At 39.6% G+C, this 12,520-nt stretch overlaps 1 protein-coding gene across 1 annotated transcript in view; it reads right to left on the bottom strand.

Moving 5' to 3' along the window:
* usp9 (ubiquitin specific peptidase 9) overlaps positions 1-12,520 on the bottom strand; it is a 330,949-nt gene that overhangs the window by 242,793 nt on the left and 75,636 nt on the right. The window contains exons 7-13 of the mRNA XM_068040658.1: positions 11,851-11,966; positions 8,806-9,057; positions 8,588-8,726; positions 7,693-7,845; positions 6,093-6,197; positions 5,806-6,012; positions 437-573 (exon numbers count right to left, since the gene is read on the bottom strand). Of these exons, the coding sequence (XP_067896759.1) occupies positions 437-573; positions 5,806-6,012; positions 6,093-6,197; positions 7,693-7,845; positions 8,588-8,726; positions 8,806-9,057; positions 11,851-11,966 (1,109 nt within the window). The remainder of the gene's footprint in view (positions 1-436; positions 574-5,805; positions 6,013-6,092; positions 6,198-7,692; positions 7,846-8,587; positions 8,727-8,805; positions 9,058-11,850; positions 11,967-12,520) is intronic.

Raw genomic sequence — 12,520 nt, 5'->3', positions numbered from 1 at the left:
GTCTATCTATTGTCTCAGTTTATTTAATTCAACACCAAGAGACCCACTATCTAGAAATTATTTGCAGTCATGCACGTAACTGTCACACTTGCTTCCCATTACACCTTTTATTATTTTCACAACAACATATCCTCCAATTAACCTTGAGCAACATCATAGATCTAGCTTTAACTTACAAATATCACTTCCTGATGTCAAAAGCAGATCTAGCTAGTCTCAAGTTCCATTAGACAACATATACTTAAAACACAACTTTTAACATATACATATATTTAAATATGGAACAACCCAAGTACTTACACGTAACAAACACAACCAAGGATAATCTTTTGAAACAATGAAACCCAACGTTGCTATTCTCAAAGTATCAATATTAGGGGATGGCTGTTTGCTTCAGTCCTGACCAGAGGAAGTTCTGAACAGTCTTTAATCTTACCTCAAATTCTGTGGCGCTTCTCCAAACAAACTGCAGATTTCTCTAATTTGTTTCAAAGCTGGAATGACCCATTTGTCATTAGTACGTAGTTCCTCCACAAAGCGATCGATCCACTGGATCTTTTGAGTGTCCCGGTCCTATTTGAATAGTAATTGGCATCAGTAATTCTCTAAGTATTACAGAAGGTTAAACTAAACTCCACTACTAATGCTCATTCATTATTCCTCTCTCCCTTACAAAGAAAGAAATGTACTTTGAATTGAAACTTATCAAAATGAGTGCTTGCTTGAAAGACAATACAACTGCACATAAATTTGGGAGATTGACTAAGTTCCAGCCTGCCAAAATAGCGAAGCACATGTTTGCCTTTCTATTTTAAAAACAGTAAAAAGGTTGATGAATAGGAAAAGAAAAGCCTTTTCCTTATCCCACTTAGTTGTAAAGGTTATATTTTTTGTTCAATGCACATGGCACTATTTGGCCGGGATATCACATTGTAAACAGTAAAGCAAGTTTGATTCACCTTTGCTTCGGCTGCATTAGCAAAGATGGTTTTTGAATCCTATTTATTGTCACTTGGATACTCCAGCATGCTACAAAAACAGCTTTCTTCCATTAAAAGGAAAAATTTCAGAAACATTCAGGGTGAATTTATACCAAAGTAACGCTGTCGGATGAGTGTGCTTGGAAACAACAGTAAAATACTTACTTCAGTGCCTAAGAGGGCTTCACCCAACTAGAAAGCCAGCTACTTGGGACTAAGCAGGCAGCTTTTGAAAAAGGTTTCCAAATTACAGTGGGAACATTAAAAATACAAACTAGGATGAAACAGTCAATCCCTTACTATGCAATATTGCAATTTATGCGAACGCAGGGACCGTGGTAAGGAAGGTTGGTGAGCTCACAGGTAGCTAGAGGGGAAATTGATGTCGTGGTGCAAACAGAAATCTGGCTCAAAAAAGGGCAGGGCTGGGTACTAAATTATCCTGGATACAAGGTGCTCCAGAAAGATAGAGAAGGAAAGAAAGGAGGAGAGGTGGCAGTATTATATGAGATTATATTAGTGCTGGAGAGGGGATGTCCTCGAGGGGTCAACAACAGAAGCTATTTGGTTCGAGCTGAGAAACAATATAGGAGGTAACATCACACTACTGGCTGTATTCCACAGGCCACCAACTAGATTTTTTTTAGATTTAGAGAAACAGCACTGAAACAGGCCCTTCGGCCCACCGAGTCTGTGCCGACCATTAACCACCCATTTATACTAATCCTACACTAATCCCATATTCCTACCACATCCTCACCTGTCCCTATATTCCCCTACCGCCTACCTATACTAGGGACAATTTATAATGGCCAATTTACCTATCAACCTGCAAGTCTTTTGGCTGTGGGAGGAAACCGGAACACCCGGAGGAAACCCACGCAGACACGGAGAACTTGCAAACTCCACACAGGCAGTACCCAGAATTGAACCCGGGTCGCTGGAGCTGTGAGGCTGCGGTGCTAACCACTGCGCCGCCCCCCAACTAGTTGGAAAGATATAGAGGAACAAACTTGCAGGGAAATTACAAAAAGGTAAATAACAGTAGTGAAAATGGGGCCTTGAATAATCCTAATATTGACTGAGATAATAAGTGTGAAGGGCAGAGAGGGGGAAAGAGTTTCGGAAATGCGTTCAGGAGAATTTTCTCGATCAATATGTTTTCACCTGACACAGAAGGAGGCATTGCTGGATCTGGTTCTGGGGAATGAGGTCAGTCAAGTGGATCAAGAGTCAGTAGGGAAACATTCAGGGGACAGTAATCAAAGTATCATAAGGTTTAGGTCAGCTGTAGACAAGGGCTAGGAGCAATCCAGAGTAAAAATAACTAATCGGGGGAGGGCCAATTTCAGTGGGGTAAGAACTGTCACAAATAAACTGGAACCAGAGATTGGCAGGCAACACTAACGGAACAAGAGGCAGTCTTTAAAGAGGAGATGCTTTGTGGACAGTCATGGTACACTTCCATGAGGGGAAAAGGTAGGACAGACAGAACCAGAGCTCTCTAGATGACAAAAGAGATAAAGAGCAAGACAAGTTGAAAAAGGGTGCAGAGGACAGATGTCAAATCGTTAATATAAGTGAGAACCAGGCCGAATATAGAAAGTTCAGAGGGGAAGTGAAAGAAGAAATGAGAAGCAGAGAGAAGTAGGAGAAGAAACTGCCAGCTCACATAAAAGGGAACCCAAAAGTCTTCTATTGGCTTATAGATAATAAAAGGGTAGTAAAAGGAGGGGTGGGGCTGATTAGGGACCAAATCCCAGATTTACGCATGGAGGAAGAGGGCATGGCACTAAATGAGTACTTTGCATCTATCTTTATTAAGCAAGATGATGATGCCAAAGTCATAGTGAAAGAGGAGTTAATTGAAACCCTAGATGTTAAAAAAAGCAGGCTGTACTTAAAAGTTGATAAGTCACCAGGACCAGAGCAGATGCATTCAACAATACTTAAGGAAGTAAGGGTGAAAATTGCAGGGACACTGGCCATAACCTTCCAATCCATCTTGGACACAGGGTGGTTCCAGAGGATTGGAGAATTGCAAATGTTACACCCTTTTTCAAAAAAAGTTGTAAGGATAATTCCCCGCAACTACCAGCCAGTCTATTTAACTTTGATGGTAGGAAAGCTTTTAGAAATGATAACCTGGAACAAAATTAACAGTCGCTTGGACAAATGTGGATCAATTAAGGAAAGCCAGCACTGATTTGTTAAGGGCGAAATGTGTTGAATTAATGTGATTGAGTTTTTTTGATAAGATAAGAGAGGGTTGATGAGGCTAATGCAGTTGATGTGGAGTACATGGGCTTCTAAAAGGCATTTGATAAAGTGCCACATAACAGTTTGTCAGCAAAGTTAAAGCCCATGAAATAGGACAGTGGCAGCATGGATAAAAAGCTGGCTGAGTGACAGGAAACAGAGTAGTCGTGAACTGTTGTTTTTCCAGACTGGAGGAAGGTATACAGTGGGATGCCCCGAGGGTCAGCACTTGCGACCACTGCCTTTCATGATCTATATTAAGGATCCAGTCTTGGGTGTGCAGGACACAATTTTAAAATTTACAAATGACACAAAACTTGGAAATATTGTGATCTGTGAGGAGTATAGTTAAAGACTTCAAGTCAGACAGACAAGCTGGTGGAATGGGCTGTTATGTGGCAGATGAAATTTAATGCAAAGAAATATGAAATCATACATTTTGGTAGGAGGAATGAGGAGGCAATATAAAATAATGGATACAATTCAAAAAGCAGAGATACCTCAGGATATACAAGTCATTGAAAGCAGCAGGGCAGGTTGAGAATGTAGTTAATAAGGCATAGGGGATCCTGGGCTTTATAAATAGAGGCACAAAGTAAAAAAGCAAGGAAATCATGGTGAATGCTTATAAATACTGGTTTTGCCTCAACTGGAATACTGCATCCAATTCAGGGTTCTGCACTTTAGGAAGGATATGAAGGCATTAAAGTGGGTGCAAAAAAGATAATGAGAATCGTTCCAGGGCTGGGAGACTTCAGCCACATGAATAGGTTGGAGAAGTTGGGGCTATTCTCCATAGAGAAGAAAAGGTTGAGAGGAGATTGGATAGAGATGCTCAAAATCATGAGGCGTCTGGACAGAGTAGAAAGGGTCACAGAATGGTTATAGTACAGGAGGCCATTCGGCCCATTTTGTCCATGCCGGCTCTCTGCAAGAGCAACTCACCTAGTTCCACACCACCTCCCTTTCCTTGTAGTCCTGCAAAATTTTTCTCTTCCGATAGTTATCTAATTCTCTTTTGAAAGTAATGGTTGAACCTGCCTCCATCAGACTCTCAGGCAGTGTATTCCAGATCCTAACCACTCACTACATAAAAGTTTTTTCATGTTACCATTGCTTCTTTTGCCAGTCAGCTTAAATTAGCATCCTCTGGTTCTTGACCCACCAATGGGAACTGCTACTCCCTATCTACTATATACAAACTCATGATTTTGAATACCTCCATCAAATCCCCTCTCAATCTTCTCTAAGGAGAGCAGCCCCAGCTTCCCCAATCGACGTAACCTAATTCCCCCATTCTTGTAAATCATTTCTGCAGCCTCTCAAATATCTTCACATCTTTCCTAAAGCATGGTGTTCAGAATTGGACACAATACTCCAGTTGAGACCGAACCAGTGCTTTCTGAAGGTTCACCATAATTTCTTTGCTTTTGTACTTTATACCCCTATTTCTGCAGCCCAGGATTCCATCTGCTTTATTAACCACTTTCTCAACCTGTACTGCCTTTAATGATTTGTGCACATATACCCTCAGGTCCCTCTGTTGCTGCACCCCCATTAATTTAGCGGTGGATGGGGTGCATCTGAGAGGGGTAGTACCTCTGAAAAGGGGGGACTTGTTGCACTCTTTGGAATGGAGTTGATCCTCACTTGCACCCAGCTCTCATCTGAGGCTCCAAGTAAACTTTTTTCATGCGACAGTGGCCACACCTGGCAAACTGTCTAGACAGGTGGGCAAAACCAGGTGAGGGTAGCCAATGTGTTTTCCCATTGTTGAGTTAGGATTTGCCTATTCTTGCACGCAAAGTATTACTCAGCGGAGTGAGCAGCACAGTGGCGCAGTGGTTGGCACTACAGCCTCACAGCTCCAGAGACCCGGGTTCGATTCTGGGTACTGCCTGTGCGGAGTTTGCAAGTTCTCCCTGTGTCTGCGTGGGTTTTCGCCGGGTGCACCGGTTTCCTCCCACATCCAAAGACTTGCAGGTGATAGGTAAATTGGCTGTTGTAAATTGCCCCTAGTGTAGGGAGGTGATAGGGAATATGGGATTACTGTAGGGTTAGTATAAAATGGGTGGTTGTTGGTCGGCACAAACTCAGTGGGCCGAAGGGCCTGTTTCAGTGCTGTATCTCTAAATAAAAATAAAAAACCTCTCTGCCCCTCATTCCAGATGCTCCTGAAGATCTAAATAAAAGTCTTTTGCAATAGTAACGTTCCATAACTCTGCACCCCTAATGCAACATTGTATAGGTACTATCTTCAACAAGGAGTGTTAAAAGCCTGCTATCACAGCTCCCAATATCGGGTAGGTTATTAAGCAAGCCAACAGCAAATGGGTTATAACCCTGCAAGCACTTTGCAAGTACTACAAAAGTGAATTTTCCAGTAGGTTCACATCCTACATTAGAGAGTAAATAACCTGAAGAGGAAAAAAAAACTCGAGGGAAAAAGATGTTATGATTCAATTTTTGCAAATACCTCAGTTAAAATGTATCACAATGCAATGCCTTATGATCAAATGTGTAAAATGTTTAGTCTGTACATTGATAAAATGCAGCTTTCTTTTACCTGAGAACAGCTATAGTCCAGGATTTTGATGTGCGCACTTAAAGCCTGGTCCATGATATCAACAGGTACGTCATCACTATGTGCTAAATTCCACAGGAGGTTTAACACCTTATGTGCCATCACACCATCTTTGTCATCCTCAGCAAGGCGACGGATCAACTCTAACAGCTTCTCACGTTGCTTTTTACTTGCATTTGTCCAACTCGCCTTAAAATTTAAATTTGAAAAATAAATAAATATGTATTTCAATCTGTCTAACAAATTATTTAAGGATAAAAAAAGTCTACCTTAAAGCAATCAAAAAGGTGGTCCAACTGTTCAGGAGAAAAATCCCAAGCCAATTTTGCAAGAAGATCATGGACATTCTTCACAATTGCTTCATGTTTACCAGCCTACACAAAAAACATAGCAACAGATATCACATATTAACTCAATTCCAGTAGTGCAACCTTTGAACAAAATACCCCAACTCTTCAAGAATATGCATCTTCCCCACAGAAAACATGATCAGAACTTGGAGGAATGTACTATACACAAACAGTAAAATAAAAATTATAAGGAATAGTCGTAACAATTTTAAACTTGCTTAAAAGTGAACATTAGTTGGAACATACATCTACAGCTATATTCTACACGAAGCTCTCTGCTAAATTTAGTGTTAGCCTTTACTCGGTGGTGATATTCTCACCGGAGTCAGGTGGTCATGAGTTCAAGCCCCATTCTGAAGACTTCAGCACACAGTCTGACCCAACCACTAGTGCAATACTGAAAAAATCTTCTACTGTCAGAGGTGCTATCTTTCAGATGAGTCATTACACTTCTCAAATGGATGTAAAAGACTGCATGGTCCTATTCAAAAACAGCATTGAGTTCTGTAATGTCCTGGCCAACATTTATCCTTCAACCACTGAAACTAATTACCAGGCCATTTATTTCTGTGTTTTCAATTGGCTGCTGTATTTCCTACATTGGAAGTGACTACACATCAAATAAGTACCTCTTTGGTTGTGCAGTGTTTTTGGGCATCTTGAAATCATGAAAGGTAAATCTTTTCTTCTTCCTTACTAACGACTGGACTGATACTTCAAAACACTGAGGAGGTGCTCCAATGTTGGAGGCACTGTCTTTTTGATAAGATGTTAAATCAAGGCATTGTTTACCTTCTCAGGAGCAGCAAATTGTCCCAGTTTCTTGGAAAACATTGTTTCCTGAGTCACAACACTAAGAGGAGATTATTTGGCAAATCTTTCATTTGTTATTTAAGAGATCTTGCTGTATGCAATATACACACTTGGATAACTTTTGAAGTGAGTTACTGCCAAGGGTTGTTGAGTGTGGAGATGTGACATGTAAAGCATTCTAAATATGTTCACTTTCTTCCTTTCTTGCCTGCCTACTGCCCTACATATCAACATAGTCACTAACTTAATATTCCCTGTTGCACTTAACGGTGTGAAAAGGTGGAGGGGATATTTTATTTTTTTCCCCATCAATCAGGTATGTAACAGCATGGAAGCCCATCACCACACTCCAATTAAAACCACTAATAAATATACATCTACCTGGGCAGCTGAAAGAGCTTGAACACAATATTCTGATTTGGGCAAGAACGCTACCAAATGGCTACAGTGGCCATTTGGTTTCCTAAAAAAGGAATGGGCTTATCAAATACCAAAATAAATTAAGCATTTGGGGAAAAAAATTGTTCAGCAATATAATCCTCCTCTCAAAACTAGTTATGCCCAATCTTTTATCTGCATTACATAAGTTTAATCACCTCAAAGTGCAAACCATTTAAGAGCATCCTTCAATAAATCCAGTGACTTTTACACAAATGTAAACAGCATAGCACAGGACAACCTAACTGAATGCTGTATATTTCCTCACCTGTGCTGCCCAAATGTTGTCAAGATCTTGTAGGGTGAGTGCTTTTTCTTTAATAACAAAGCGAAGTATCTTCTCTAGTTTTTCAACATATTGTGGTTGATGTAGACTGTCACGCAACACAATTGACAAGATGTTGTTTTGTTGAATCCACTCCTACAAATAGTCAAGGAACTCAGAAACCAGAGGTTCACATTCTAACTTAATAGCAATGACAATATTTATAAAATTCATATTTTTCACAATACAATGCATGAAATAAATTTGCTTTCCCAAACTGAAAACCTCAGCAATCATTGGTGAACCATATTTTCAAGATTCAACAATTTTCAAACACTGAAAGACTGATCACCCACGTCTGAAAGTTGCCAGAGAAATAAGTTATGCACCAATTCACATTATATTTCTCACATTGGAAGAACAAAATTGCAGCAGAGCAAGTCTGTGCATCACATGATGTTCAGAGGAAGATGTGAGTTGAGATGTCCTTGAAAACTGCGCAGAGAGAGAATACCAACAGAATGTGGAAAAGCAAAGATAGCTGCTTGTTGCAGGGTTTAATTAATAAAGTTGAACTATTTTTCATTAAATACCCTGGAAATTAGGTGACAGAACGAAATGCATTCTACAAAATTTTCCATCTCTCTCTAACTTGCAAATCCATATGCTCACCATTATCTTCAGTCAATATTGTTCTGTTCTACTCTTCAGAAACTTACAAGACTTAAAAAATTTTAGAAATTTACACTTCCAAAGATGAATACTTAAGCCAAACAGAACACACAATATAAAGCATTAAGGCAAACTGATTTGAGAAGACATTCAAAATCCAACTGTAAAAACCATACAACTTTCAGTATAATTTCTTGTAGGATAGAGAATCAATTTTACTACTTACTGCCATTCTCTCCGCTGTCAACCATTCTTCTTCTTCAGGACTGCCATGGCGATGAGTATAATAAGAGACACTGGAAATCACCTTGTTAACTTCATTTAGTGCATTCATTTTTCCGTTAAAAGATGAAATTTGTAACAACCTATAAATAACGAAGTTAATTTACATCAAAGAACCACAAACAATTTCAATAAAAATCTAAAAAATGGTAGTATAATTACCTTAGTATCATTTTTAACCTAAATATTTCTAAATTTTTGACCGTCTCCTCCTGCCCAGGAACCCGTGAAGCTAAATTTTTCAGAGATTTAATTATCATAGATAAAGCATCATTTTTGGCTTCATTCTTCGCTTCTTTTTTCAGCTCCTCATCTGTTAGATTTTCGAGAAACTGCGGAACCATTTCGATTATTGGAAGGAAGTATTTCTTCACTGTGTGCAAGGTAAGAAATTCATAACACTGCCCAAAAGGTCTGGAGAAGATTTAAAAAATGTATTAGCATTCACGTTGTCATTAAATATAATGTCTGTATACAAACTGAAACCCCTAAAATCAAAAAGCTTCAATGAAATTTTCATGTCACACAAATCAAATCCCACTAATTCACCAGTGATCAGTAAGTAACTAAATCAGCACACAGTTTCAGCAATGTTAACCAAGATTAGTTTAAGGCAAAATCCAGCTTGCATACAGCTGCATCATACAATTTCTTTACGTGCTAGCAACACAGTAGTCTCTGCTTGTCCGCCTTCTCCATTCCACTGTATAGGAAATGCTCACTCTGAGCTACATTTCAATTTCTGATTGGAAAATAAAACCAAATAACTGAACCAGGAGACTTTTTTTTCTCTCATGGGATGTGGGCATCGCTGTCAAGGGCAGCATTTGTTGCCCATTCCTAATTGCCCTTGACAACTGAGTGGCTTGCCAGGCCATTTCAGAGCAGAATTAAGAGTTATCCATGTCGCTGTGGGTCTGGAGTGACACGTAGGCCAGACCAGATAAGGATGTCAGATTTCCTTCCCTAAAGGACATTAGTGAAACTGATGGGTTTTTACGACAATTTATGATAGTTTCAAGGCAGCATTACTGAGACCAGCTTTCAATTCCAGATTTTTATTAATTAACTAAATTTAAAATCCACCGGGGATTTGAACCCATGTACTCAGGGCATTAGCTTGGGCCTCTGGATTACTAATTCAATGCCCATCTCCCCAACTCAGATGAGGAAACAACAGTGCCAAATTGTTCAAATCAGGTCCAAATAAGAACCGAACGCAAGACAGGAAGCTTTGCACACGAAGGGTAAACTACATTCAAAATGAGGCACATCCTTTTGATGGGACATAATTAACATATCCTCATTCAATATCCACACAGAACAGAATTGTACCAAATTAGCAAAAAATACTGGAGGTGGGAACTAAGAGTGAACTATTGACTCCAGCTCCAAGCAGAGCAGCCAAGTGCCCCATCAGATCAAAGTAATAATGCTTTGTATGCAAGTTACTCCATACAGCTGTCTCACAGATGTGGTTTCTCTCAAAACTATCCATGTCGGCATAAGTGGAAGGAGCATCAATTCAAATGTACATACACCTTTTGGTTGAACTGACATTGTACAGTATCGCAAATGTGTGAACACAAGTACGGTGCAGTGACTCAAAATAATTCCTGAAATGAATTGATACAATTTTTCCAAATACGACAAATAATTGCATCCAAATGCTAAACAAAAGCAGTACAGAAAAATTACCATTTGTGCCAACATTGGCAGAAACAGTTAAATCAGTGGCCTGTCAATATATTTGTTTAGCCATTAGCTTAATTTTATTTTGCAACTTATTGATGTTCAGGATATACAGAAAGATGTTAATATTTAGGTGTGCAGCAATACTTGGGAGTGGGGAGGGGTATGGGGAAAGGTCCAAGGGAGCAGCGTCACCTGATTTGGTAACGCAAAGGAACCCCAGTGTGTGGAATACTAGATGTGGTGCATTAGGACAGGAATGCTCAGGTGCAGCAGTGCTGACAGGGTGATCCTGATATTGTAGGAACTCAGGAAAGGATGGACAACGGATAAGCATGGAAAAAGAAAATAGTGTCCTGGGACATGGCAGTGGTGGGAGGGTGGCATAGCAGTAATGTGGGAAGACTAGGACAGGGTGCAAGAACTGCGGAGGGGGGATTGTGGAATATCAGAACAGTTGAATGGGACTATGATACAGAAGCATTGGGAGTAGTGTATCAGTCAGTGGAGACCAATGAAAAGGGGGTGGTGGCATTGGGAATGGGGTCTGGGAGCTTTGGGGAAAGAGCACCCTGGGTGTGGATTACTGGAAAAAGATTGCTGTGGCCTGGAAGTATTGGTGCAGAGGCAAAGAGCAACCCCAGGAATTAAAGTATTGGCAAAGTAGTTCCACATGTTTGGGAGGTTTCGAGAGTTGGTTGAGGTCCTGAAGCAGTGTGACAGGTAGATTCTGAAATTATAGGCAGGAGTTGGGGGGGGGGGGGGGGGTGGTTAGGCTTCCGTGTTCTAGAAGGGCACTCCAGCTCCTGAAGTTTTAAATAATTTTAAAAGCCAGTTTCCCAGCATTTCTCAAAACAAAATGTCTCAGGCATATCTCTGGTTTGGAAGTAGCATTTGATAATTTTTTGGCATTTGGAAAGCAAACTTTCAACTGATAGATTATGAAATCATTACTAACAACCTCTACCATTTTTTCCCTCTCAATGATTTGATTTATAGCATTGTATGGTGGATGACACAGAAAATCCACTTGTTGCTTATGGATCTAGTAGTACAGTAGTAGACTTGAGAACTGTATTCATATTGTCAAATTCATATTTAATAACAGGTTAGTCCAGCATTGTTAGCATTCTTCATTATAATCGAAGTGCCACAAATGGAGCCAGCAATTAAGTTAGGTGTCAGTTTATCCTAATAGCGCAAGGGATGCTATGGCTGCAATTTAAAATTCATGAAAAACAACATAACATTTCTGCTGCCTATAGAACTCCCTCTGATGTCATCTGGAATTCTGTCCTAGATAGTAAAGACCATCTTTTGCTTTACTAGTCTAGCTAAAGCATGCTTCCCATATAACCAATTCTTTCCCTTCAAACAATCACCTAGGTCAAAACATTTAATTTGTCCTGATTATACATATCTGACTACTTGTTATTTAATATGCAAAAAATTGTACTGAACACTTGCCCACCAATCCTTCATTTATACTTTAAAATATCAAAACAATCTGCTTACTTGATGAGTGCTGCAATTATCTGAACATTTAATGCTGAACCACTGACAAATCGATCGTGTAGAATCTGAAATCCATTCAATGTCCCAAACTTGTTGATAAGATCCACAAGCCAACCCTACAGGAAAGTTAAAAGTCAAAATCCAAGTCATCTATATACATTTAAACTCCATAGTTACGCCGCTTTGGCAGTTATGAGAAACTACTAAAAGCTAGTCCTTCTGTAACTTGTAATGTTACATTAAACTTTGAGAAAGCAGCACCGTCTTATTTCTGCAATACTATTCACGCATTGCTCAAGAAAAGAGTAAGTGGCCAACTCTTGTCACTGTGATCCAACAGGTACACAAGTGCAGTACTCATCAACTCTTGTAGCTGCAGGCTTGACTTCTGTGGGAAAGCATTTTGGCTACAACTCACCACCCACTCTTTGAAGAAATGCAGTCTAATTTATCAGTTTTAATTATGTGAAAATATAAGAATTAACCTCAAAAACTAATGAAATTCCTTGGTAATTTTTTTTTAGGATAAATGAAGTGAGGGACCTTTCCACAGTTACACTGTTTCAGCACTGACCTCAACATGTTAGATACACCATTGATGCAAAGTAGACTGCTGGCCAATGCGCTTTCACTCCAACCACTAAAAGAGCATTAATCATATATTGTAGTT

This window comes from Heterodontus francisci, chromosome 10 (assembly GCF_036365525.1).
Source record: "Heterodontus francisci isolate sHetFra1 chromosome 10, sHetFra1.hap1, whole genome shotgun sequence".
Classification (NCBI taxonomy): domain Eukaryota; kingdom Metazoa; phylum Chordata; class Chondrichthyes; order Heterodontiformes; family Heterodontidae; genus Heterodontus; species Heterodontus francisci.
The sequence above is the reverse complement of the archived record's forward strand: the minus strand, read 5'-3'. Positions and strand labels throughout refer to the sequence as shown.